The 26,566-nt window shown below is 35.5% G+C and overlaps 4 protein-coding genes across 5 annotated transcripts; 1 reads left to right on the plus strand and 3 right to left on the minus strand.

Moving 5' to 3' along the window:
• Positions 1-6,646: 6,646 nt before the first annotated feature.
• LOC130747701 (uncharacterized) lies at positions 6,647-10,790 on the minus strand. The gene is made up of 10 exons (XM_057600714.1): positions 10,594-10,790; positions 10,444-10,505; positions 10,105-10,248; positions 9,697-9,807; positions 9,356-9,560; positions 9,130-9,188; positions 8,488-8,543; positions 8,186-8,408; positions 7,522-7,630; positions 6,647-7,135 (listed from the first exon to the last, which is right to left on the minus strand). Exons 1-10 carry the CDS (start codon positions 10,733-10,735, stop codon positions 6,873-6,875), a joined length of 1,374 nt encoding a protein of 457 aa, XP_057456697.1. The 5' UTR covers positions 10,736-10,790; the 3' UTR covers positions 6,647-6,872.
• Positions 10,791-14,598: 3,808 nt separating this feature from the next.
• Positions 14,599-16,347, minus strand: LOC130747702 (protein ELC-like). Its single transcript, XM_057600715.1, has one exon. The coding sequence runs from the start codon at positions 16,151-16,153 to the stop codon at positions 14,939-14,941; it is 1,215 nt and encodes a 404-aa protein (XP_057456698.1). The 5' UTR covers positions 16,154-16,347; the 3' UTR covers positions 14,599-14,938.
• A 1,181-nt stretch (positions 16,348-17,528) lies between these two features.
• Positions 17,529-19,921, minus strand: LOC130747703 (NADH dehydrogenase [ubiquinone] 1 alpha subcomplex subunit 2). Of its 2 annotated transcripts, none has more exons than XM_057600717.1 (4): positions 19,793-19,921; positions 19,126-19,213; positions 18,926-19,032; positions 17,529-18,002 (listed from the first exon to the last, which is right to left on the minus strand). In XM_057600717.1, the coding sequence occupies exons 2-4, from the start codon at positions 19,209-19,211 to the stop codon at positions 17,899-17,901; spliced, it is 297 nt and encodes a 98-aa protein (XP_057456700.1). In that variant the 5' UTR covers positions 19,212-19,213; positions 19,793-19,921; the 3' UTR covers positions 17,529-17,898. The 2 variants fall into 2 exon arrangements, with proteins under 2 accessions (XP_057456700.1, XP_057456699.1); XM_057600716.1 differs by having other exon boundaries at positions 19,126-19,218.
• A 1,032-nt stretch (positions 19,922-20,953) lies between these two features.
• On the plus strand, positions 20,954-24,823 carry LOC130743068 (lysine-specific demethylase JMJ13-like). The gene is made up of 8 exons (XM_057595171.1): positions 20,954-21,332; positions 21,888-22,044; positions 22,129-22,348; positions 22,929-22,982; positions 23,053-23,132; positions 23,205-23,482; positions 23,914-24,312; positions 24,391-24,823. Exons 1-8 carry the CDS (start codon positions 21,110-21,112, stop codon positions 24,510-24,512), a joined length of 1,533 nt encoding a protein of 510 aa, XP_057451154.1. The 5' UTR covers positions 20,954-21,109; the 3' UTR covers positions 24,513-24,823.
• The last annotated feature ends 1,743 nt before the right edge of the window (positions 24,824-26,566 follow it).

Genomic DNA, 26,566 nt, shown 5'->3' on the forward strand with positions numbered 1-26,566 from the left:
TTAGGAAGTGTTAGAAGAGTTGGTGTTAGGTTTGTAGCAGTCATAAGGTTGTTTTTGCTGGCTTCCTTTGCTGCCTGTTAGTTGAGGTTGAATTAGCCTCGAATGGGAGAATTTAACTGAGTTTGTTTTATAGCATAAGTGTTCATACAAGCGTTTGAAAAAATGTATGTTAGTGGCATATGTGTATGAAACTTGCAGCATAAACTCGCCTTTTTTTCTGAATGATTTGAAAGCTTAAGTCATTGTTTTAAAACTCCATTTTTCAAATGACTTCATATCATAAAGTGCATCTGAAGTTCTTTCTGATACTTGTGACAAGCTTTTTAATTTAACTTGAAGTCCTCTTATCAGAATATGGGACCAACAGCAACAATCTCTTCAGTCAACTTTTCATCTTCCCCTATGTTATTGTGCTCATGAATCCATCAAATTTCTTTTTAATGGACTATTGCCAATTTATAGGGAAGAAAATCTAATTTTAGAAGGAGAATGACTAGATTCTTTTGATCTCAAATTGTGTCGCACTTCCACCAATTAAATTTGGACAAATAGATTAAAAATCACCATTTAAATTTTAAGTGCTTCACTCATGGTGTGATAAGATTTTATTGGTGAAATGAGAATTGTAAACATCATTTAGGGATAGAAAATATTGATCTAATGGCTTCTGGGAGAAAAGTGTGATACATATGCATTTTTGTGTTTGAGTCCACACCTTCCTCCTGACCAGCCAGTATTGACAAGCTTCCCAATAGCCTCATGCTGCTGCATCTTTTCAGCCAACATTGTCGCGTATTTAGTAGAGGATGCATCATTATAATTTCAGCCCCGAAATAATGCAAACCAAAAACAAGTAGAGAATGTGGCCCCGGGCTCTTTTATACCACTTGTGCCCCAACAACCTGCGTCAATTGTCATAGACTAATTATGGAAACTTGTGCATGCAGAAAGCACCTTGCAATTTGTCTGCATATACAATAGGATGCCCAGCTGAGCTTGCTTACTGGGAGGAAGTACCCCAAATGCATCACAAGCTAGAAAGATGACCATCTTAGCATTGGCCATGAACTCAGTAGGATATATTGCCTGAGTGTTCTCTGCAAAACCAAAAGCTCCCATTATTCAACATGAATCCAAGAATTTTTTAATCATATAATTTGTAAGATGAGAACAATGATTTCCATCTATAGTTATTTCATAATTCATAGTCATCATGTTAGTATGGATGGTGTAGCAAGAGGTGTCACATTACCAGATGAGGGGAGGTGTAGCTTGTGTTTGGATGGTATTGAGAGTTCGTATTATCTCTTTTTACATTGTGATTGGTTATGCACTGTCTTAAGGAGTGCCCTCACTCAAAGGAACTATGGTCTCGGTTGGGAGCTCTTTCTTGGCCAGGGTTTGGCATCTTGAACTTGGAAAGGTGGGTGGTGACCTTAGCCCGCACTAGCCAGTAGCCACAACACAGCGTTCCTAGCAGGGTTGTGGGGTGTATGGAAATGGCGAAACAATATGTGCTTCAACCCAAACCCGTGGAGTGTGCAGGAAGCGTGGCGAAGGCTCTACATTGATCATGATGACTTCTTGAGAATTAGGCACATGGAGAATCGGTAAGGTTCGTTCAGAGTTGCAACTCGCAAGGACTTGCATATTTTCCTAGTGGCTACTAACATCGTTGAGCTTTTGCAACGTAATTGGGTTGTTTCACTGGTTTGGATTCCACGGGATTGCAAGACGTACTTCTATTTATCGACAATATCTTCCAATGAAAGAATCCGGAGTAATTAATGAAAAAAATATTGCAGAATCAAAAGTAGCTCTAGTCTACGGTCATAGCAAAAGTAGCTTCGCTTCTGGATAACACGGAACCTCAAACTCTAGTTGTGCCGTTTTTTGAGTTGGAGTCTCACTTATTGAGTGACTCCCTTTATTGTTCGTAGTTGCCTTTGTTATTAGTTTCCCAATGAAGAAAAAAAAATCAAATAAAAGTATATTAGAGAGTAACAAAGGAAATAAATTAAAGGGGATGTCTTCCACCCATACTTCAAAATGAAAATGAACAACATTTCTAGTGAGAAAATCAATCACGACATTGCCCTGTATTTCACTATTAACAAGATGAGAAATTAGAGGACAAAGAAATACAATCATGAATCAAAATGGATAAGTAGGTTGTGTGTTTGTAATCCTGCCTTCCAAGCGTTGTGCAAAAAAGACAATCAATATCAAAGAGAACAACCCTAAAACAAAGGTCCTTAGCAAGCACCAATGCCCACTAAAAGCATTTGCAATAAGAAGGTCATTCATTTTACTACACCATTTAATTGCAGTAGTTATGGCCTTTCAACCCTTAGCAAGCACCAGTGCCCACTAAAAGCATTTGCAATAAGAAGGTCATTCATTTTACTACATCATTTAATTGCAGTAGTTATGGCCTTTCAACCAAGTGGGTTTGCGTGATGTTCAACACTTCATCTTTAAGTAAGTGGTTGTGTGTTTGATTTGCAACTCTTACAAACGAAAAAACACTCACTAGTCAACCTCATACTGCTTAATGCACCGATAGTGACACGAGAGATTAGTTTCACAATTATTTTTTCTGTGAAATATCTAAATTTACACCAAACAATAAACTAGGACCTTTCCAACTTCGTCTTAACCACAAAACGTATCCAACTCCCAAATTAACCTTTTAGGAGGCTTAGATGTTGACCTTAATAGAGCCCAAAATAATGGTTTACTATTTAGGTTGTTGAACACTACTTTTATAGGTCTAAAATGTCACACGTAATTTAAGTATTTAAGTAATCTAAAAGCAACTCTCTCATGTATATATTACTCTTTTTATTGAGTCTCATAAGAAACAAGTTAAAAACAAGTTAGACTACCATAAAGCCGAAAATACATTTATATCCCTAATTCTTTACCACTTGAGCTATATATATTTGATACATGGCGAGTGACAGCTATAATTTTTCGAACAAGTAGAAACATCTGACCAACAGAGTGAAACTACATAATTCAGTAATGCAAAGAGTGAATGAAGGGATGACAATGGGTAGGATTTGGGTAGGGTACTATAGTACCCATCCCCATACCTGCGTTTTAAAAAATTACCCGTACCCGTCCCCATACCCGCGTTGGTAGCAATTTGAATGCCCATCCCCGTACCCTCTGGGTACCTATATGCCCGTACCCGTACCCATTACCCGCAATTTAGCTAACCAAAATATATTTTTCACTATTTTTTGTTAATAGAAAACAAAAAGTACAACTAACTTTTTAAATAAAAAACACTAAAATAAATACAAAAGATTATCCAAATACTTAACAAATAAAATCATTCAACTAAGAATATTTCTTCTTAGAAAGAATAAGCAAGAAAGATATAATTTTAATTTTTAACTTTGGATTATAATATAGTCCTAAAGTTGTAGGTTATTAACTTACTAATTTTAAAAATAAGTGAGAGTAAATTAACAATGATTATGAATACTTTAAATACTCACATATTTTTTAAAATAAGTAAGTTTGAAAGGTATAGCTTAAGTTAATTTGTTCATATATTACTAAATAATAATAATAGTATGCCATTGCGGGTAATTACCCATACCCAACCCCATACCCATCTAGCGGGTTTTTACCCTACCCATCGTGGGTATTTTTTGCGGGTACCCTATGGGTCCGAGACCCATTGCCATCTGTGAATCCAATCCATAGTCTCTCTATAAAAACAAAGGGGTAAAGATGGGATTTCGACTCAATATAAATTATTATGTTAAAATATATATATATTTATGGGTAAGTTAAAATGGAGGGTGCGAGATCTTGTGGAAACTCTACTGAGCTGAATTGATCCAGAAAGATGGGAGGAGGACACGGCGGAGGCACGACGTACAAGGGCGTCACCGTTCACACCCCTAAACGCTGGCACGCCGTCACCGGCAAGGGCTTGTGTGCTGTCATGTGGTTCGTCCATTCATCCATTTCAATTTGATTTTACCCTAATTTTGTTTCGTTCAATTGATTCTCAATTGTTTGATTTTCCCCCCATCAGGTTTTGGGTTTTGTACAGAGCAAAGCAAGATGGTCCTGTAGTATTGGTAATTAACAAACATCACTCTCAATCGAATCAAACTTCATTTTGTTTATCTCTATAACAATCACGATTATCAATTTTGGGGATTTTTTTTCTAGGGCTGGAGGCATCCCTGGGAGGGTCATGGCGATCATGGCGATGGGCATTAGCCTTCGTTAATTAGGTACCCTCTTCAAAATTTGATTTTTCTGCAAAATTTGCATCTGGGTCATGAGTTGTTATTCACTCATTGCTTTTATCTATCTCTTATCCTATTGAACAAAGTTAGTGATATTAAGCATGGAAAAAAATGTTTCTCTTATTTTAGCTGAAATGGATTCTCTGGGGTTAGATAATCCCTACATTCGCGTCCATGTAGTCATGCAATTTGAGCCGATCAAGATCGGCTGGATTAGATTTTAAATTTATTTCTACCGTCAGATTTTGATTAAACATATGAATCGGCCAATCTTGATTGCGTGAGATTGCGTGACTGCATGGATGCAGAGTGAACCTGAATGCAGCTCCTCCTCTTGCCATGGTCTAGATTGGACAGCTCATATTGTGTGAATGCATGAATGTAGAGTGACCCTGTATGCTGCTCCCTCTTGCCATGGATAAAAACACGCTACTTTGATATATACATGCCCACTATCTCACTTCCACCTCTCTTTCCCTTTCTCTCTCTATTCTTTTCACATCACATTACCTATTATTGTTTACACTTCTCTTTTTTATTCATTTCTCACTCTAGGTGGAGTATAGGTTGATTATGAAAACATTAGTGAAAAGCTAAACAATGTGCAATGTGTCTTCATTCAGTTACTTTTTATATGATAGTTGGTAAGTTAGTTTTTCTTGCAATGGGTTTGTCATTTAGTTGAACTCACATAACGAGTTTTCTTTCTCATTTTTCGGTATTTTGTATTGCAATGACTGCATTCTACACATATATAATGACATAGTTCCACAGATGACCCTCAATCTCCTTGTGTTGGATTTGAAAGTATTAACACTTGCTCAGTCTAGTTAGTACTTTAAAATTAGGATTAGCTGAAAGTGCGTCCTGGCCATACGTCATATAATTGTTTATTAAGCAGCTATTTTGTTCCCAAAAGTTGGTATTGTTATTTATTTATTTATAAATTGATCCCGCCCTCCCCCCAAAACAAAAGAAAGAGTGAAAACTTCGAAACTTCTCTAAAGGCAGAAATACCTGTAGAGGAAAAAAATTACAGATAAGATTTGTTTGGAGTGGAATTTACGTATTGACAAGTGATGTATGCATTGTTTTTGCGACAGGCATCAGCTGCAAGGACGGGAGCAAAAAAACTTGAAGGGTCTGTGGCAGTGGATGTGCTGTTAATCAAATGTTGTTTATCTTGTTCCATTCAATAAATTGCCTGTAAAAGAAATTTCTTTTTGCATGATTTCATGAGCATTAGCTATGTTTCAACACCTTACCTGTTAAATTGGATAAAAAGGTTTATGGTTGTTTGGATAAATCAATCGATATCAGGGGAGACATATGGGACTGTACTCAATGTGTGTGTGTCAGCTATGAATCATAGATGTGTGCTTGTGAGTTAACAATACAACGTTATAGTGCAATTTGCTTACTTCAAAGAGCTTCCTGTTGTAATCTCTGATCTCCATATCCACGAATGAGGATGGTAGCGTTAAAATCAGGAGTTCCTTCTGGGAATGGTAGTGTAGAAAACACAGGAATTTATCATTTTGACTTGGTTAAAAAGGTAGACTTTAACCTGGTAAACTAGATATCCATGGGAAATGGCCATGAAGTAATCTTCATGTGTGTGAGATTGGAATAATGGAATAACGTTTTGTCCAACTCAATGTAAACAAGGGTTGGTCTGTTTGGTTGGACTCTTCTTTTCATGGTTGGACATGTTACGAGGATTTTGTCTTTCATCCTTTGACCAGGTGGAACTGCATTTTATACTGTAGACGGAATTATGATATCAACATTTCAGTATCTTTTTCGCTTGAAAAAGGTCCAAGCTAATGAACATAATAATTTAAGTTAGCTCTGGACCCATGATGGGTGGTAATATTAGCTATATTAATATTGAATCTATGGAAGATGTATACCATGTCGCTACTTAGATATATTTGGCTCATTACATTAAATTTTTGTCCACGCTTGGCCTGGAATAAGAAAGTGTCTTTTTTGTGTTTCCAGAGATTTCTTCTCTGCTCTACTGAGTTGGCACCTTCATATTCATATTAACATATACTCCATCTGTTCCAAAAAAAAGGGTTGTTTTAATCTCTCTTCATATTTTTCAAAATGTTTGTTGTTTTATAAAACCAAGATATTTTTTTTCCTAAATTTTTTCCACCTATACCAAGAAAATGTTGAAGGAAAGGTGGAGGAAGATATCCAATCTCAGAACTAAAGCATTTACAAGCCTACTAAGAACTTACGGAAGGGCGTATTGCTTTAGGTAAAAATCAAGTGAAATTCTTGGCAGATAAATTTTTACAAGAGGTGAGCATGCAACTAACATAGTCAATCTTTCTACTTTTATTTTTACACCTGAAAAATGCATATTCAAACATTTTTATTCCTTTCTGAGCACCATGAGGGGACCGATATCAAAACTATTACGTGAACTGTTACATCTTGCTACCCTTATAATACAGAAGTACAAAAAAGGTAAATTAATGAATAAGAAAAAGAAAAGGGAAAGCAGGAACCTAAGTCCCAACTTCTGATTAGGGTCACCTTATAATGTCACGAGCACCTAAAAACCAACTATGGTTTGGGTTTTCACTGAAAAGGAACTGGAACACCTTGCTTCTTGTTTACTATAGCCATTGCCTTATACCGGGTACCCATACCAATGGGGGCACCTTCATCAGGTCCTTCCCAAAAGGGAGCTTCACCATCACCGACAAGACGCCAATATCCTGTCCTCAAAGATTCAGCCTGTTCTTCAGTGCAGTTTTGAAGGAGAGATTCGACGCGAAAGTTTATTCCAAGGGAGCCAAGAAATTGTGATTGAGTAATTGGCCCATGGACAGATACTTCTCCTGCATAAATATTAAATTACCGTTTCAAAAAGCTTATTTGAGTTAATCTTACAGGCTACACAGTTAACACTTATGCACGTGATTGAGAGAGTTCATGTAAATAGCTTATGAGTCTATGACCAACATATAAGCCACTTTGAGCTTATTTTCATAAGCCGCTTAGATTAGCTTATGAATAAGCGTTTATGTCTACCTATAACCTATTTTTGAGTTTATTTCAAAAAGTTAATCAAATTAGATTATAGAAGCACTTATCGCTATAAATGGTTAATTTAGATGTTTACCCAAACACAGACTAAATCAGTTGAAAACTAATCTTTATTTGTTAAGCAAATATGTTTTCATTTTAAATACTATGTTACACCTATTATTAGGTAGAAAAGCACCTGAAGCTTCCTCTGCGGAATGCTTGATGGAAGCGAAATCAACATATGCACTGATATCAGCAGACCCAGGATCATCTAGAAGGTTGACAAACTTGTGTTTCCGAATCGCCTGCAAAAATTCATAAACCATGTTAAAGAAAGCAATGGGAGGGGGGACAATTTAAATATAATGTATCAACTTCACATTGAATTGAAAGGTTTACTCAGACATTGGGCTGTGCAAAGGTTTGTAAAAAAATATCCGTAAGTTGTAATTTAATCTTCAAGAAGAAACTTGTTTACAGCAACACACCTAATGGTTCCCCAATGGCACACAAATAGATTCCAGTGACAGCATAGGTTACAATTTCACAAGCAAAGCAAGCAGAAGAAAAAGACAGATACTAAGGACGTTTCTCTCCAGGTTCTATACCTAACCCTTAGATTTCGCAAAGCACATACATTCATCTAGATGAAAAGATGTACTTAAACGTACAGGTTCTGACTAGTATCATGATGTTTGTCAATTTTTATCATAAACTTAATCAACATGTTGTGCTAATGTTAATATTTTCATGGAAGTACTATGCAAGACAAAATTAGGATAAAGGATGCAAACTTGGGAGATAAAACACAGTAAAAACTAGATAGTAATACTACAAGGAATAAGACTGGAATGCTTGACCTGGAGACTATCGGAGATCACTCCATCTGAACCATAGTCAATAATTAGAGCTCCACCACCGTCAGAGCTTATTCTTTCAGCAATGTCCTGGCTCAACTCCATAGCTTTGGGGCAAACTTCAATTTGATCGAGTTTTGCAATCTCCTCAGTTGCAGCCCACTTGCACCGTTTCAATAAATATAGTGTTGTAGGTGTAGGATGTGGTGATAGAACAAAATGAAACCTACCCAATGTATGTAAGAAGTAAGATACACTAAATTCAGCAGAAATGCAGTTTCAGTATATTACATTACAATACTTACGATGATGAATCTTCAGCGACATCAACCATTTTTTCACACCAGCCACGAGATGCTTTCTGTAGATAAATAATCACTATCATATTTCATGGAAATGTGATGCTAATAGAAAATATATAAAAGGTGGCTGCAGCCAAGTTGGGTATCTTTTTGTTTATAAAAACAGTGTAAAGTATGAGTAGGAAAAGACTTTTACTCTAAGGAACACAAAGATTGTTTGCCAAGACCAAGCTCTTCAAAGCCAAAAAATGTAAGAAATTTGAATCATTTAAATATGAGAAGCAACAGTTCATGCACAAAACTTGAACATCTTAAATATTATTCAGTCCCTTGATGATCAAACAGTGAGATAGCAAAGACATAGTTAAGACAGGCCATAGCAATGCACAGGTTTGGCACAACTTAATAGATGGACTAACTCAAATGAAAACAACGGGTAGAACTATGTATCAGTTACCAGCAAAAAAAAAAAAGGACAAAAACAGAACAGAGGATGAAAGAATGCTAGAGAGAAAATAGCCAAGACACTATGCAAGACAAATTGAAAGCAATATTCTTGCAGAATTTCAAATTTCATAACATAATTTTGCAGCTTAATCATGTCCTTAGTTTTATTTCAGTTTAATAGCTCAAGCATTCTATCACCTGAAATTGATGGACTGGTAGGGCATCAAAGAACTCATGTGCAATGATAATTGTCGGTGCTGGAGAACAACAAAAGGAATAACTTGTTCAGGGCATAATTCAATACAGTACTAAAAGATATTTATGTTAACACATAACTTAAGATAAACTTAGATTTTTCATATAACAAGTTAAACTTGGTATTTCGTGTCCAAAAGCCTATTTTGATTGGAAAGGCAATACATACATCCTGAAGGAACCTGCTCCAGTGTAGCATGCCATGATACAGGAGTGCCAACCAAAGAGCTTACAGTTCTTTTATCAGCATCTTGAGCTGCATTCTCGTCATCAATGCATTTCAACTTCTGGTGCTGAAGCTTCTGCAGTGCTGGACTACACTCCACCAGGTGCACATGCAATGACTCAACAAAGTTCTTAAATTTTGAAGCACCCTATAAGAAGTTAAGAACTTTAATCATAATGAAGGGATGTTGCCTTTTTAACGTTTAATTGACAAGTAAACAAAAGTGCCAAACATTTATAATAAAAATTGCAGGATAAAAGCATGTCAAAATTGTGGTTTCTTACACGAAGAAGATCAGCCATTAGAGTTCCTCGCCCCGGGCCTAGCTCAACTAGATTTACTCTTTGGGGTTGGCCCATTTGCTCCCATAGACACATCACCCAGACACCAACCATCTACATTTACATGAACAAGACATTAGAATCTTCTTGTCATTAATTGGAAGCACAATCAAAGTCAAGTCTAGTTAATGCCCGAAAATACTGATTCGTACCCTCTCATATCACATGACAATGTCAAATAAAACATCGTGACTATCTCTCCCCAGAGGGTACCACATATTTAATACACATGAAAAGAGACATATACACAAAATTTAAATATGACAATGTCATGAAATTTTCACAAGAGGGTCCTGATTCCACAAAAGACATCATAAGGTTAATCAAAGATAAGTGCACTATTAACCTCACCTCACCAAACATCTGGCTCACTTCAGGAGAGGTGATAAAATCACCTTCTGCTCCAAAAACATCTCTATTGATGTAGTATCCAGCTTTAGGATTTGTCAAAACTTCTGACATGTACTCACCTAGTGAAATAGGGCCTCCCCGGAACTGAGAATTCAGCAATAACCAACAAACATAAATTAAAAAACCAGCAAGACCCAAGTTAGATAGTGCCATTAAAATCAAAACTTTATCATGTAAAAATTGGATTAGTCACAATTGGTTATAGCTGAGCAAGTTCAATTCAAACATAGAATATAAAATTGAATCCAACCAAGTAATGGAAATGGGGGAAATGGGAACCTTGATGATTCCTTTGAGGTGTTTGACGAGCTCAGAATCGGAAGTGGGGTGGTGAGAATGGTCTGCGAGAAGGAACAAGGAAGAGAAGTTGAATGGGAAGTAAAAGAAGGGGAGAACGAATGGAAACTTGAGGAGAGTAGTAGTACCTACCAGGTGGGTTGTAAAGGCCAGAGCGGTCGATGGAGATTGAAGAAGAAGAAAAAGAGGAGGATAACCATGGCGGTGCTGCCGAACCGGCGGTGGCGATGCGACGGTTAAATGGGAGAGATTGGTGTAGCACTTTCCTCAGCATTTTGGCTTTGCTGCACTATCATTCACTCACTCTAATGAAAGGGAGTTTGTAATATTGTTGTTATGTGAAAACTATTTCTAATTGGAAATTAAATTGAGCATTTCTTGTGAAAATAGACAAAAAAAAAAAAAGAAGCAATTATCTATATCTTGTTCCATGATTCATTCATACCCTTGCTAGAATAAGGTATTGTTGTTGTGTTTGACTACACAAGTTGTTATTGGAATGTTGTTCCACGTTGTTATTGTGAATTTTAAGGCACATTCGCCGACTGACACTCATTTGTTAGAGCGGGTGAATGTAAGTATACGGTACCCCCACTAATTATGCAAACAAGATTAATGTTGTTCTTTTTTTTTTATGTATTCTTTATAAAGGACAATTTTATTCAAGCTAACCCACATCCTGGTAGGACTAATTCTTCTAGCGAGATTTTTTCTCATACACAAGACTCGAACTCAAGATCTTGCGGAAGATGAATCAAACATATACCACTTAAGCTTATCACTCATTGGTAAACAATAATGTTGTTTGATGCGCTTATAAAAAAACAATGTTGTTTGATGCAATTTTTTTAATAAAATATAATAAAGGTCAAAATCATACAATTGTATTCTTTTGATGCACCATAATATCATTTATAAGAGATAATTATGTTCGAGTAGAAATATTCACATCATTATAGGGCCAGCTCTCCCAATAAAAAAAAATCATTCACAAGACTCAAATATAAGATATTGTTTAAGGGATATCATATAATTGCATATATAACAATTAAAATCATTTCAAAAACGTTATCTTAATTGTCTGTTTATATTATATGGTCAATTAGAACATGCTCCTACTTGATGGATTCCTGGAATATTTTTTGGTTTTGTTTGGAGGGATACACTATTGTGCTTGATGTTTAATTTATGTACTACAAGAAAACAATAGAAGTGAGAGCCATGGCCCATGGATAGATTTTATTATTTTAAAAATAATTAAGACGTTATTAATATAAGATGATGTGGATTTAAAAAAAAAAGATGATGTGAGATTTATGTAAAATGTTATTTTCCGGTAATTATGTAAGCCTTATTGAACCTTCAAAAATAAAATAAAAATGTAAGCCTTATTGAAAAGTAAAAAAACGTCCTGGACCACTTTAGCGCTAGTGTCAGTGTGTCATGTTGATGTAATGGCAGAAGGGGAAAATTGTAAAATCCAATTTTCACAATTAAGAATGTCCGTTAAATTGTATCCTAAACAAGGGACAAAATCATATGCTTGTCAAATTATCAAGCAATCGAAGAATTAACTCTTGATGTAGCAGCAAAAACAACGCCCAAAGATGTTATCAGTCTTCCTCAGTGTTAACATAATGCATTTAGTCGAAAGTTTGATGGAGAATAATTTGTTGAGAAGAGCCTACTCATTTAATATGATCTCCAAGTCTCGAGGAGATTAATATTAAGATTGCCGATTGAAAAGATACAGTGGAGCGACCAAAAAGAAATACTTTTACACTAAGTTCAAAATCAGATCCACAGAAAAGTTTCAATAAATAGCTTTAAGATGCAATAATTGACTGAGAAAAAAATAAATTCATCCAAGCATGATAATAATATGAACAGGGAACACTTGCCACGCATTGGCTAGGACTTATTACTATTAGCAGCATCTCATGAACATCTAATCAATTAAGTTCCAGATTGGTGGGATGCAGACAAAGTAGTGGACAACATACCCAAAATGGAAGTTTCATAGAACGGCAAAGGTTTGGTAATTAGGTTAATCCATGAACGTGACATATATTATTTTTTATACAAACGAACCCATCCGGCAAAACAAAAGAAATTGTCCCTACCTTTCTTCATATTTAAATGCAGGTGCAAAAGGGAAGACAAAAGAGGGGATAAATAGATAAATAACATTGCAGGGTTGTACTTGCCAGCAGACGGAACACAAGAGTGTCTTAGAGATGACAATCTAAACAAACAATCTTTTAAGGAACACAAGAGTGTCTTAGAGATGACAATCTAAACAAACAATCTTTTAAGGAACACAAGAGTGCCTTAGAGATGATGATCTAAACAAATTTAATCTTTTATCGTTTTACCATTTAATTTTAGCCAACAGCGAAAAAGGAAAAAAGGAATTTTTGCAACAAAGGAAATTTATTATGAAAAGAATTATGCTTGAACTATCATATTTTATAATTCTGGGATTTCTAATTCACACATGCATTTTGACCCTGCAAATGAAAAGAGGGCTTATTTGTGCCTGTGGCAATGATCCAGCATCACAAAAGTCCAACTAACAATAACAAGCAAATGCAACAAGACGATCAATTCTACATCAAAGTGATAAAAACACTTAAACTTCAAAATAACATAAGCCAGCATGTATGATCATGAACCCTGAAGCAGCATATCTGCATTCCTGTACCCTAAACAATGGTCAAATAAAACACCGATCCCTCACCACTTCCATCTACACACCCAATTGAAACATTAAAACATTATACCTCCACAGCAAACAAGGTTTCTGGTAATCATGAATGATACTGTACAAACATTCATAAAAAAAGATTCAAATAGAATCATTTCATACCGTCTTCTGAAAGTCTGGTCTGCTTAATGTCTATTCTTACTACTTATGGATATACTGATGTCTTATGTGTATATGTAAATGTGCTATTATATCTACTCTATCGTTAACCAACTTGCTCCTGACTATCATGTGAATTTAGTATCTTTGAACATAATGACATTTAGAGCCATCAGCAGCAAGTTGGTGCCGTAAGAGTTAACATCTAGATATAATATAGCACATTTACATATGCATATTAGACATCAAGTCAACAACATATGGATAAGTAGTAAGAAGAGACATTTGCAAGAGTATTGTCTGTACAGCTTTTCTAGGTGTTGATCAGCCCATGGTTCCCTTTAAGTTGTCCTTGACAATGGCATACAGCAAAATAAGGGTTACTGCATTGAGGCACTTGTTATTACTGATGGTCTTTTTGTTTCTTTTCGAAGGAGCATATCTATCTTCAATTCTTCATGCATATTTCGTCTCTTCAATAAACTTCTTTTATATGAGAAGAAAATTCTTACACCATTCTTTGATGAGACTCATTTCACAATTTTTCATGAACTTCTAACTGAACAATTACCAGACCAAATAAATACAGCAACACAGCTAGTGAAGCACATAGAAGGTCGCACTTGGATTGATCATTGTCCTATTAATTTGATACTCTTAAGTTTAATCAATCAACTATTTTTACAACAGGGGTAGTTTATAACTGTATATGACGTAATATCCCTCCTTAACTTATTCGACACTGTTAATGTAGTAAATTCAGAACATATAGCACATGCATGGGCTTATCCAAGCAATACCAACCCATGTCAGATTCATGTAATTATATACCTTAGCCCATATATAACTATATTCTATGAAAAACTAAATGTCTTTCACAAAACTCATGCATTTCTATGCAATCTAAATCAACCTCACTGCTGTGAAGTTCTGAGTTACCATTGGTAATTTAGTACCATCAGTAAAAGACCAGTCGAACAAAGAAATTCAACCAATAGCATCATTTTCCTATCCCTGAAAGGTTGATCTAGTTCAACTATCAAAAGTTGTAACACTACTTCGCCGAATATAATATATTACACATATCAACTAAAGCACACGATTCTTCGCAAACACTACCTATCTGATAAATTTCTTTGTTTGGCTTATCAAAAAAAATCTGATAAATTTCTAAATTAAGTGCACAGAAAAATTTCTACCAGCAAAGCAAACAATGTCTTGATATTTAGTTAGTGCAGGTAATTTTAAAAATGCAAGGCATACTCAGAGCAAAAAAAAAAACACATGTATACACATACCCATCATAACGTGGGACAAATCTATAATCCATAAGCATGTATACCTCTAAACAATAAAAAAGTTGAGCTAACATGCCCTGAAACCAAAATTTTCAACAAATTCATATCATTAAGTCTGTATAAGAACAATGGTACATCCTCATGCCTGTAACAAGTTTTGTACTTAGTAATTCCAGAGTTCTTGAAGGCTATAAGGGTTTACCAATTTATGCTGTAGCCAAGAAACAGCGACTTCAAGTGAAGAAACAAATAGCAATCTGTACCCGGTACCACACAATGAAGGATTCCATCAACTGAAACTTGAGCCTGCATCTCAGCTAGCATAATGTTGGATCCGAGCAGCCATATTAGAAACCTGAGCCTGCATCTGAGCAGCTTTAACTTTTGCAGCAGTAGCTCGTTGAAAGAATTGCTCCCTCGACAGTGCCCTCACACTCCTCAAGTACTGATCAAACGGTACAGCCCCAACCTGAACTGCCTTATCCAATGCATAGAGAGTATCTTCGACAGCCAAATCCGAAGCAGTGCAATCAAGCATCTGCTTTGATAGCACATCCATACAGTCAAAAGCCTCCTCAGCATTCTCCAAACCCCCCAACTTCTTCCCTTGATTCTCTCTCAACCACCCCTCTAAAATATCAGTATTCATCAAAACCATCTGAAGCTGCTGCTCCAACCCTTCAATCTCCCCCTGCATCTCCCTCACACCCCTATTGAGATGATCCTCCCTCTGCTTCAACACCCCCTGCAAACTAAACAGCCCCTCCATCTCACTCTCCCTCGTCTTCCTCAACGCGGTAACATCGTTATGCACCGTCTCCACAAGCTTATTGATCGCATTCCGCTTGAAAACCTCACTGGGGTCCTCAGCCTGGGAAGAAACCCTAGCAGGAGAACCCACTGAACCATAAGGCGAAGGAGGATACGGCCTCTGAGGAGGAGGGTGGTGGGGGTGGTTATGATACCCAGATGACGAATTCGACAAATTCGATGCAGAAGTAGCGAAATTCGGATTGGGATTAGGGTTAGGTCTACGTTGGGAATAGAGGGGTGGGTCACGAGCAAAGAGATGACTGGTAGAGAGAACGAGATCAACCAAATTGGAACTAGGGTAGATCCAATTATGCAGATAGGGAACGGAAACCAACCCAGAAGGGTTAACATGAGCGTGGGGGCGTTTGATGATCATGTCTCTGGTGGGGTTAACGTAGACGCAAGGTGGGTGGCGAGGGTAAGACTCCATGAGCCAGATGACGACGGGGATGTTGTAGGTGACGGATTGGTAGGTCATAGGGATGGTTCCGACGGCTTGGAGGAGGTTGACGGAGCGGCCGTCGTTGTGGGTGAAGGTGGCGGTTTTGGGTTCCAGGGAAGGGAAGGCGGCGGTGAGAGCAACGAGGTGTTGGCGGATGAGCCACTTTGTGTCCTCCGAGTAGGGGACGGCGGAGGGACCGCGTTGGGAGAGGACGGAGCTGAGGAACTGCTGTGTGGCTTGTGGGTCCGGCGATTGAACCGCCGGTGGAACCATGGTTGGCGGTGAAGGTGGAAGGTAGGGTTTGAATTGAATTGGGTTACAGAATTGAATTGAAATCGATTGGTTATGGGAATTGAATTGAGATTGGTTTGCTTAACGAAGAAGAGAAGAGAAGCTTATGGTGTACGCGTGGTTGAGAAATGACAAGAGAAGAGAAGCTTCTTGCTCTATTGCTCCAAACAATGTATTAGCATTTGTTGCTATTTATTAAATTTAAGTATGGATGATAATAAATATTTTTAAGCCATTTTGTGAAATGGATTTCAACCCCAAAAATCAATTCTACAATTCTACTAGAAGCTATAGAAAGTAGCTGTTGTTGACTTGTTGTTGCTGTTGGCTCTTAAATATAATCAATTTTGAGATTTTATAATTGATTTCACATTATCTTGCAAAAGCTATTTTTTTATAAATGTATTCAATTATAAATCAATTCAATTTCAACTCACTTTTATTATAATTAATTCTACCAAAATCAATTTTTTTTTAACCCAAAATCAATTATCAATTGTGAGAACATTGGTCCAAACACACAATGAGTGAAGCTTTTAGTGGGAGAGTATTCAGGTTCATTTGGAAAAAGAACTTAATTGAGTACTTATGACAAAAAGCGCGAATCTCATTAGCACTTATTAATAAGTTAATTTGAGAAACTTATTTTAGATATGGGTTATACATAAGCATAAACTCTTATTAATAAAACAATCTGAATACCTTATGAAAATAAGCTAAAAAATATGATCCGAACTTGCTATAACATTGATTATGGACAGAAATGATTCTACTTTGAATATGATAAACGTGAGTTAAAATGATGTCACTTATGTTTGAACACATTTACGAGAAAGCGGTTTCTATATCATAATGTCATGAAATTCATATGTAAAATCTCATAATTGATTGTGTTTAACACGAGCAACTATTTATTGTGACAAGTAAAATTGATTCTTGACCCATGAAATCAATTTTTACAATTAATTCTATAGAATTGATTTTTCTTTCTAAATATGCACTAAGTGTTTAATTTAAGCTTTTTCCTATCAATTTTTTTTCTCTCTTCATCGAGATCTAGAGTTTTGTTTATAAGAAACCAATCTCATGAAATACTGTTAGGAATCATAGGTAGAGAGATCCTTCCTATAAGTAATAATTACTACATCAGATTCAATCATTGAATTCAAGATCACGTATTTTAGAGATCCAAGTCATTTTCACAAGAACCAACATATATTAGTGAATACAAAAAATGAAAACACATCATCATTTTTATTTCTCAGGATATATGTCCACTCGAAAGGGACTTCTTCTAATAGTGTGTTCTGTATGCAAGAGGAACTGAGAAAGAAATAATTCCAGCACCAGCAAAAGGTCTATTGAAGAAGATATTATAAATTTGTTTATGCATGGTTACACTTACACCACATAGCCGACTCAATACATTACCAAGTTCTCTAGCAAATCAACCTTCCATAAAGAAAGATTAATTATACGAACCAGATCTAATATAGATTTAATCGGTGTTCTTAAATCGTAGTAAAGTTCCAACAAGTGTGCTCAACATGCAAAACTAGGACTTCCAACTTAACAGGTTCATTGTTGAAATTATTATAACATGCAGAAAGAGACTAACTGGTATCAGAGATCATTGGAACAAAAGGAAAAAATCTGGCTTATTTTTAACCAAGACAATCTGTCATAACAAGTGCAGCATGAGAGCATGTATTCCATAAGCAGTGATATCAAACTTTCGAAGACTCTCCTGCTTTCACCAGATCTTCCAATGCCTTAGAGATCTGTGTCTCTGTCAAGCCTTCCAATTTAATGCCTTTCTCAACACCCAAATCTAGTATGAAGGAACACATGCCAGGAAATTAGGGTTAATCATAAACAGATAACCATTGGAAAATGCAAAATGATGCGAATGAAAAGGATCGGCTACAAAATATGATCAGAAGGGTTCATCAAAGATGGCAGCAGCCAGCGGGGACTTTGCAGTGTAAGTGTCCCAAATTCATGTTGTAAGGGAATTGATTTTCTAACTGCATTCAAGGCCCTCCATAATTAACAAATTAGTCTCAACTCTCATGTTACAATCACAATTGATATTGACATTATCCATAATCTCATGCGTTTCTTAAAGCAGGTACAAAAATCATTTCCCTCAGAAGTCAGAATTTAAGGTTCTTTCAACGAAACAAATTTGAGCATGAAATCAATTTTCAGCAACAAAGCATGCCTAGAAACGGAGAAGCCTAGAGGTTGAAGAACACATGAAGAAAACTCATCCCCATAAAACTATTCTCTCAAATTTGCAATGTATTATTTTAAAATGCTTAATCCTATGTATGTATGGATTTGACAGGCCAAAATTTATGCCATACAGTTTCAACAGTCAACACCTGTACATCTGAACTTTCAGCCACATTCACAGCAAGAAAGTCAACAGTGTTTATGGTTTTGCTTTTGAATAGAGCATAAAAGTCAGAATTGGGAGAAAATTACAATTTAGTTTTTCACTGAATATTAAGACTATTATATCATCATAACCTTAAAACCCTATATATGAAATTAAGGGGACAGTGCAGAATAACATATTTTCAGTGTCAATGCATTAAAGTTAATTTCCAAATCCTAAAAATTCCTCCCGTAAAAGTTAAAACTAAGGGGGGAAAAGCCCTGGAATCATGATATAGAATGTAAATGCAAATTTCAGGTAGACAAATCCAAATAAAAAAAGACAAAAATGAGATTTAAGATGGTTCATACCATATCTTGCCCATAATTGGGGTTCAACTCCACTGCATTCACGGACCAATATTGGCAATTTTGGGTTCAATGTCTTCAGTTCCTTATAATTCTTTTCCACAAAAGCCCTGAGACAAAAAGAAAAATGATAAAAGCTCCTTTTGTATTCACTTATGTATGAGATGTAAGTTGAACAAAGCAACCATTGTGCATGTATAAACCTTGCAGATGAGCTTGCAGGTGATGACTGGCACATCAAAATCCGAAGCTCTTTTATGTTCTTTGAAATGTGTCCTCTCCATGCCATTGCTTTCCTAGTTCAAAGTTACAGTATTAGTCAGATTTACAAGGCAAGACAAAATAGAGGTAACGCCTAAGAAATGCAAGCTAAAGTGCTAAACCACCATTGGCGTCCGTCTAGTGGTAGTCTGATTGGAAAAGTATATATAAATACAAAGATATTGCATGTGTAAACTACAACCAGAAACTCACAACAAGTAGTTTTATTATTGTCATTTTGTAAAAGCTCAATGGAAAGCAGTCTTTGAACACTTTGAGTATAATAATTTGGATCTAAAAACGCTTCTCATGAAATAGATAATTTTTACAAAATGAACATATGAAATTATGCAACAAACCAAAACCTAGAAACCATACATGAATCAATCAACCCAATTTTCAGCTCCATCAAAACCCAAATTCTTACAGCAATTCCCATTTAACAAAGAAATGAAATTCAAAGCACATTCTTATCACAATCCCTAGAGTGAGCGATGATGATGATGAAGACGAAAATGAAAAAAATTGATAGGAATGCAGAGAAAAATGATTCATAGTCAGATCAAACAATAGCAGGAGAGAGTGAAAAATGTAATCTTTGATTCAAACCTGAGGTGATGCCAAAAGGGTCGGATATGGAAGATGGCGGAGGTGAACTGAAAGATTCTGGCGTTTGTTTCGTGGGGAGGAGAGAGGAAAAGGGCCACCAACTCAAAAGGGTAGACCTGTCATTATACAAATTCTTCAGGGTTACTATGGTAAACCATTGAGTTTGTTTTTTAATTGAGATATATTATTTCAAATTGTACTTGGAAAATCAGAAATTAGAATTAGGTTATTTTTTGTAATTATTCTCCTCTTTGGAAATAAACCATATTCACATTTACCTTATGGAAAAAAAGTTTGAAAGGGTTCCACTCTGATCAACATCACAGATCAGTTCATGCATTCAGAATCAGAAATTGCTTATAAAGGTAATTACATATCATCCATTAACACAACTCTCACATCGACAGTGAAAATCAAACACACAATCTTCAAAGACCAAGTGTTTTAATCTTACCAATCGAGTCAATTTGTGTTGGTCATACTCACATTTACCTAATTCATTATTAAGTATGTCTAAGTGAGAACTTAGACATAATTTCTTTCTTTCAATTTATTTTAAATAAATGAAATCTCTCCCAAGTGATCATATTATCTGTGATAATTTATCCTCAAAATCGTTTGAAGATTAGTTGAGTTACTTTCATCCCAGTCAATCAAAACAAGAGGTTTGTTCACTTTTTTTTATGTCTATTCATTTCATTATCGAAAATGTCCGTTTATACTAGTTTCAACGAATATCCAAGAAATAAACAAAATGTCTTCTTCACTTTTTAAATTATAACTTTTTATTTAATTTTAAATGTAATGAGCTCTACGAGTATTTAGGAATGCAATATTCGATACATTGTAGTAAAAGTCTAATATCTTTCCAAGAGTATGTTTCATAACAATGAAACTTAGAAAAACATCACATAATCACATAATAGGTGATGAAACTGAAGAGCGAGAAAGTGCAAAGAAAGACGTTGGTAATTTGGCCTGAACTGCCACAAAACTCATCTTGTGCAAAATAACATCTAACGTGCACTTCAAAAAAGAGAGGGGAAAATAACTAACACTTTTTAAACTGCTAACTTCCAAAAACAACAACTAAAAACTGCCAACAAAACAAGACATAAACAACTTACACAGGGGACAATGATTCACTCACTCACTTTTGCATACTGCAATCCAATTTCCATCGCCATTGCTCAAATCTTCTACTAATTTACTTTCATCATCCATGCATTGCCTACACATAAAACTTGGGTGATTACAACAGAAACATTAGATGCCAGTAAATAAATAAGGCTATTTATATAGAACAATCAAATCAAAATGGATGCACCAAAAGTTGCCAGAACAAGGAAAACAAAGGTTAAGAATTCAACTTCAAGGCCAGAAACCAGACATGTCTCAAGCAAAGTTGGGAAATTTGATCTCACTGATCTACAATGGACCAATCAAATTCCACAGTGTCCAGTGTACCACCCATCAGAACAGGAGTTTCAGGATCCTTTTGCATATCTACAGATGATTGCTCCAGAGGCATCTAAATTTGGTATGTGATAATAGAACAATATGTATAACATGTTTGGATTGACTTTTTTTTTTTCATGATTAACATTGAAATCCAGAAGCTACTCACATAAACTTCCTTAGAATCAATTGTAGAATGATTTTCAAACACATGCACGCATTCATCTAAGTCTTCTTCCACTAGGTGGGATGAATAATATAAATTTTGTATAGGACTTTATTTAAAGTGCTAAAAAAAATAACAAAAGAATGTTTCAGAAACCACAGATTCAGATAACATGTTCTAGTAACAAATATGTGTTCTGTTTTGCAATATATTGTATATGCCACAAACTTGAACTTTAGGGAAATTCTCAAAGTCACAATAGTAAACACAAGAAATTTGATGTTAACACTTAACACCACTACCCTTCCATGATTTCCGCTAAATAACACAGTTAGTTTTGTCTCCAATCACCACAAACCAGGGCGAGTAATTGGAGAAAATAATGTCCTTCCCTTCCCTTGCTCACAAAATTGAGTGTTTTCTGCATTTATATGCTTTTACATGTAAATAAGTTCCCTTCTATGTTCTCAGGTATATGCAAAATAGTTTCTCCTATAAGTGCCTCTATTCCTGCTGCTGTTGTATTAACAAAAGAGAAAAAGGACTTCAAGTTTAAGACTAATGTGCAGCCTCTTCGGCTTTCTGATTGGAATGAGAAAGATATAATAACCTTTTCCATGAGAAAAAGGTAAAAGAATGTTACTATATATCATCATTCTTTAAAGCTTTAGCTAAAGCTTGTAAATAATCATTGGTCTTTTTTTTTCATCAGAAAATACAGCTATCATGAATTTGAGGCTCTGGCAAACAGTGCTTGTCTGAGTAGATTTTACAGTTCTGGAGGTCTTTCATCTTCAGATGTGGAAAAGGAGTTCTGGCGTGTGATGGATTTTGGAGAGAAGGGTAAGATTGAGTATGGAGTCAATATTGAGGGTAGTGCCTTTTCATGTGATCCTCATGACAAGCTTGGAAAAAGCAAATGGAATCTGAAGGTGATTTTATACTAACTCCATTTCTTGTGTTCTCTTTACTTAGGTGATTTTATCAAGCTTAAGCTTTTGATCCTTCTATTTGAATTTCGAAATATAATACAAAATCATTCATGTGTTCTCATCCAAAGCTTTTGGGATAGTTGATTCAAGGCATATATAGCATCATAGTCTCTATGACCGAGTGGGTCAAGCGGTCAAATCCCAAATTAGCTCTTCAAGCGGTCAAGCCCAATTGGCTCTTGCTTGAAGGAGTGTGTTTATGATAAAACCATACATGTGTCTTTGCCACACCATTAACATTGTTAATTTCTTCTGTGCGTGTATTTATTGTTCACTAATGAGACTTAAACATCCTAAGACTATATACACCACAGACACTTCATTTTTTGTTGTATCTCTTTTCTTATCACATTCACCATTCATCATATATCAAATCCAATACATTTTTCCTCTTTTCTTTCTTTCTCACTCTGTGATTGTTGGATGTCTCATGTCTGCACTCTGCACTATATGAATGTATACAAATCATTTTCCTTTATTGTTTGCTTAATATATTGACATCTGATCTCATTTATGTCAGAATTTCTCACGGCTGCCACAATCCACATTGCGCTTAGTTGACAAGGAAATTCCAGTAAGAAAGTAATACTCTAAACCAAAATTGAATTTGCACTTTTCTCTAACATCCCGGTGAATTTTTTCAGGGAATAACTGATCCTATGCTTTACATTGGGATGCTGTTCAGCATGTTTGCATGGCATGTAGAAGATCACTATTTATACAGGTATATATCTCAGAGTTTTGTTTTTTCTGGTTTATTGTTTACATTGATCAATGATTTTTGTTTTGTTTGCAGCATAAATTATCATCATTCAGGTGCAAACAAAATTTGGTACGGTGTGCCTGCCCATGAGGCCTCTCAATTTGAAAATACTGTCTTACATCATGTGTATGGCAATAAAATCTCATCAAAACTTGGAGAAGATGGTTCTTTCCAACTTCTTGCACATAAAACAACCATGTTCCCTCCAATTATCTTGCTGAAAAATGATGTGACAGTTTACAAGGCTGTTCAGAAGCCAGGAGAATTTGTGATCACCTTTCCTAGAGCATATCATGCTGGATTCAGTACTGGTGATCCACCCATCTTTCTTTACCGATGAAGACTCGTTATCCTCATTTGGTGTCTTCTTCAGTCTTCTTTGTCTCACTAGTCAAATCGTGTCATGTAGGCATGAGTATCACAATTATATACTACATGAGTGGTTTTTAAATGACATGACACAATTTGATTGGTGGGACAGAGAACGAGACACCAAATGAGGACAGAGGATTTCATGATGGATTATCTCGTTTCATGTTCCATCAATAAAATTGTGACATATGATAATTATAACGTTACATGAGTGTTTTTTAGATGACATGGCACATTTCTATTAGCAGGAGATGGAAGGGGACATTGGGGACAGAGGATTTCAATCCATTATGTCACATGAGACAATCCTAATCAATAAACCACTGGTATTTATCATATATTTGATTTGATTCTTTATTTATTGATTCAGGTTTTAACTGTGGAGAAGCAGTGAACTTTGCTATTGGTGATTGGTTTCCATTTGGGGCTGCAGCTAGTAAGCGTTATGCACATCTCAGAATGCTTCCCATGATTCCATATGAGGAACTTCTTTGTAAAGAGGCTATGCAGATTCACAAGTTCTTAAAAGTCAGAAGTTCTAAGAACAAATCTAAGGACATTGCATCTTATAGTGCTACAGTATTGACTTTTGTGCACCTTATGCAATTTTATAAGAAGGCCCTTTTGAGACTGAAGGGTTCACCAGAGTGTTCAATTTCTTCAAATACCATATCTACTCTGATATGCTGCCACTGCCTCAGAGATTGTTATGTAGCATACATGTTGTGCAAGCACTGCTATTCTTATCCAATTTGCCTTTGCTGCCATGGTAAGAAAGGATTATATTTTCATTTGATGGATTTTTATTAGACATACATTTTCATACTCTCTTATTTATGTGATTCAGACATGGCATCAAAGAGGTGCTCCTGTGGGAGAAAATACACTATTTTTAAGAGGAGTGACATGTTAGCCATGGAGGATGCTGCCAAAAAATTTGAGAAGGAAAAAGAAATCCATTTGAAATAAAAAGAGAGCATGAATAAAATAAAAATTCAGAAAAAAGAAGAATCAAGATGGTTATACCACCTAAGTGCTGCTGCAATGTCTTAAAGAGTTTGAGATCACTTGCACTATCGCTGACATCTAACAAATCAGACTTTCTTCGTGGCCTTTATTTAACTTCTCATTGGTTTTTAGCATTTAATGGTTTATGGTTATGTTATTGTAGACTTGTATTTTTTTAGAACTGTACAATGTAGATTAGTTTGTTGGTTTATGGTTATGTTATTGTAGACTTGTACTTTTTTAGAACTGTACAATGTAGATTAGTTTGTAAATGGGGGAACAAAGCACACTAGAAGTTCTAGAGCTTTTAGGTTCGAATAATAATGTTCCTAAAGTTGCTTATGCAAGAATTATATCCTCTCTTAGTTATTGGTCCATTTTTCCAGCACCTATGGTTTTCACTTTCTCTATTCAAGTTTGCAGTTTGCTAATTCTAACATGCTTTAAGTGGATGGAGTGGAGAGGTGAATTAAGTGTGTTTGGATAATAATTAAATAAAATATCAATGGACTTTCATCTCAATTCATAAGAAGAGTTTCGTTCACTTTTTATCTAGAAGTGAATGTTAGCATTGTTTGTTCAAGTGACATGAGTATCCCATACATACCTTAAGTAAATGTGCTTTCACATTTTCACATTTTTATGAATGTTAAAACAAATGAATTGAAAAATGAGATCATATAAAAGTGATAAAACAGATGTTGAAAGATGGTGTAGAAAGTAATGGTAGAATAAAAAACACCCTAGTTGACACTTGAAATGACCAACATATACAGGAGAAAAAAAATTGTTTTATATGAGCTAAATTTGAAGTGAATGAAATTTAAGCAATTTGCCAACATGTTATGATAGAAAAGTTAAAGTGCGTAACGAGTGATAATACAAAATTTAAATTTCATTCGAGAAAGTTATCTATTAAGAAAGAGACGGTCACATTCTCACGAACAAATTGCACTTAACTTAGAGCATCTTAACATCAACAAATAGCTATTAAAATTTAGAGTAAAGTACACTCTCCCCCCTCAAGGTTTGTTAGAATTACACTCCACCCCATTCTTATCTAAAATCTACACTCCACCCCATTTTATATAGAGGCAAATTTAGTGACGAAAAATATTCTTCATTAATAATTAGTTATTATTTAATTTGTTAATCAATAATTTTAAAAAATATTTTTAATATATTCCAATAAATTTAAAATGGAAAACATCACAGTCCTCCCCATTCTCTCAATCGCGTTCTTCCTCCTTAAATTCACAATGTAAATTTTGCAATAGCACACCTGACCGGTTTACAAACCATATCTCGAACATAATGAAACATGCTTGTGTTTTCATATTTGATATTAATTCAATTTTAATCAAAATAATCTATTTATACCTCCAATTTTCAAATTGGATTGTAGACCCAAAAAGTAACACAAATAGGTGAAGAAAATTGGGAAACAAAATTAAGAAATATGAAGTGGATCGGAGGTTATTAGAACCCAACGATGCGGTGGAGCACCGTTTTTAACAAAATCCAACAACATCTTAAACCAACAGAGCGTTCACTCACAACTTAAAGAGGTGAAGTTCACAATAAGTAGTTGAACAAGTGGCTTTGAGGATGTGCGATTCACGTTCTGGGGTTCAAGTCGCAACAAAACTTTGAGGCATGGTGGTGCCATGGGGTTTCACATTCTGGGACGGTGGTCGCCATGTTAAAGAAAGCAAAGGCTTGGTGGTGACCGTTTGTGGTGAGAAATATGATTTGGAGATAGATGGGACGTGGACTTAACAGACAGAGTTGATAGTTTTTTTAAATTTAATTCAGTAAAATTATTTTTATAAATTAATGTATAATAGTGTATATGCATTAAATTTATTTAAATTTTCACTAATTAGTAATTATTTTTTATTAGTGACGAATTTGTTTTCGTCACTAAATTTTGCCTTTATAAAAAATGGGGTGGAGTGTAGATTTTAAAAAAAAATGGGGTGGAGTGTCATTCTTGCAAACCTTGAGAGGGGTGA

The sequence above is a fragment of the Lotus japonicus genome, chromosome 3, assembly GCF_012489685.1.
Source record: "Lotus japonicus ecotype B-129 chromosome 3, LjGifu_v1.2".
In the NCBI taxonomy this organism is placed as follows: Eukaryota; Viridiplantae; Streptophyta; class Magnoliopsida; order Fabales; family Fabaceae; genus Lotus; species Lotus japonicus.

Bases quoted from the DNA above. Each gene is read 5' to 3' on its own strand.
- LOC130747701 (XM_057600714.1), bottom strand. From the start codon at position 10,735: ATGCTGAGGAAAGTGCTACACCAATCTCTCCCATTTAACCGTCGCATC. The intron at 10,249-10,443 runs GTTCCCATTTCC...CTGAATTCTCAG, and splicing joins ACCTCAAAGGAATCATCAAG to TTCCGGGGAGGCCCTATTTC. The intron at 9,808-10,104 runs GTGAGGTTAATA...ATGTAAATGTAG, and splicing joins TGAGCCAGATGTTTGGTGAG to ATGGTTGGTGTCTGGGTGAT.
- LOC130747702 (XM_057600715.1), bottom strand. From the start codon at position 16,153: ATGGTTCCACCGGCGGTTCAATCGCCGGACCCACAAGCCACACAGCAG.
- LOC130747703 (XM_057600717.1), bottom strand. From the start codon at position 19,211: ATGGCATGGAGAGGACACATTTCAAAGAACATAAAAGAGCTTCGGATT. The intron at 19,033-19,125 runs GTTTATACATGC...TTTTTGTCTCAG, and splicing joins CCTGCAAGCTCATCTGCAAG to GGCTTTTGTGGAAAAGAATT. The intron at 18,003-18,925 runs GTATGAACCATC...CCTTCATACTAG, and splicing joins CCAATTATGGGCAAGATATG to ATTTGGGTGTTGAGAAAGGC.
- LOC130743068 (XM_057595171.1), top strand. From the start codon at position 21,110: ATGGATGCACCAAAAGTTGCCAGAACAAGGAAAACAAAGGTTAAGAAT. The intron at 21,333-21,887 runs GTATGTGATAAT...CTATGTTCTCAG, and splicing joins TCCAGAGGCATCTAAATTTG to GTATATGCAAAATAGTTTCT. The intron at 23,133-23,204 runs GTATATATCTCA...TTTTGTTTGCAG, and splicing joins GAAGATCACTATTTATACAG to CATAAATTATCATCATTCAG.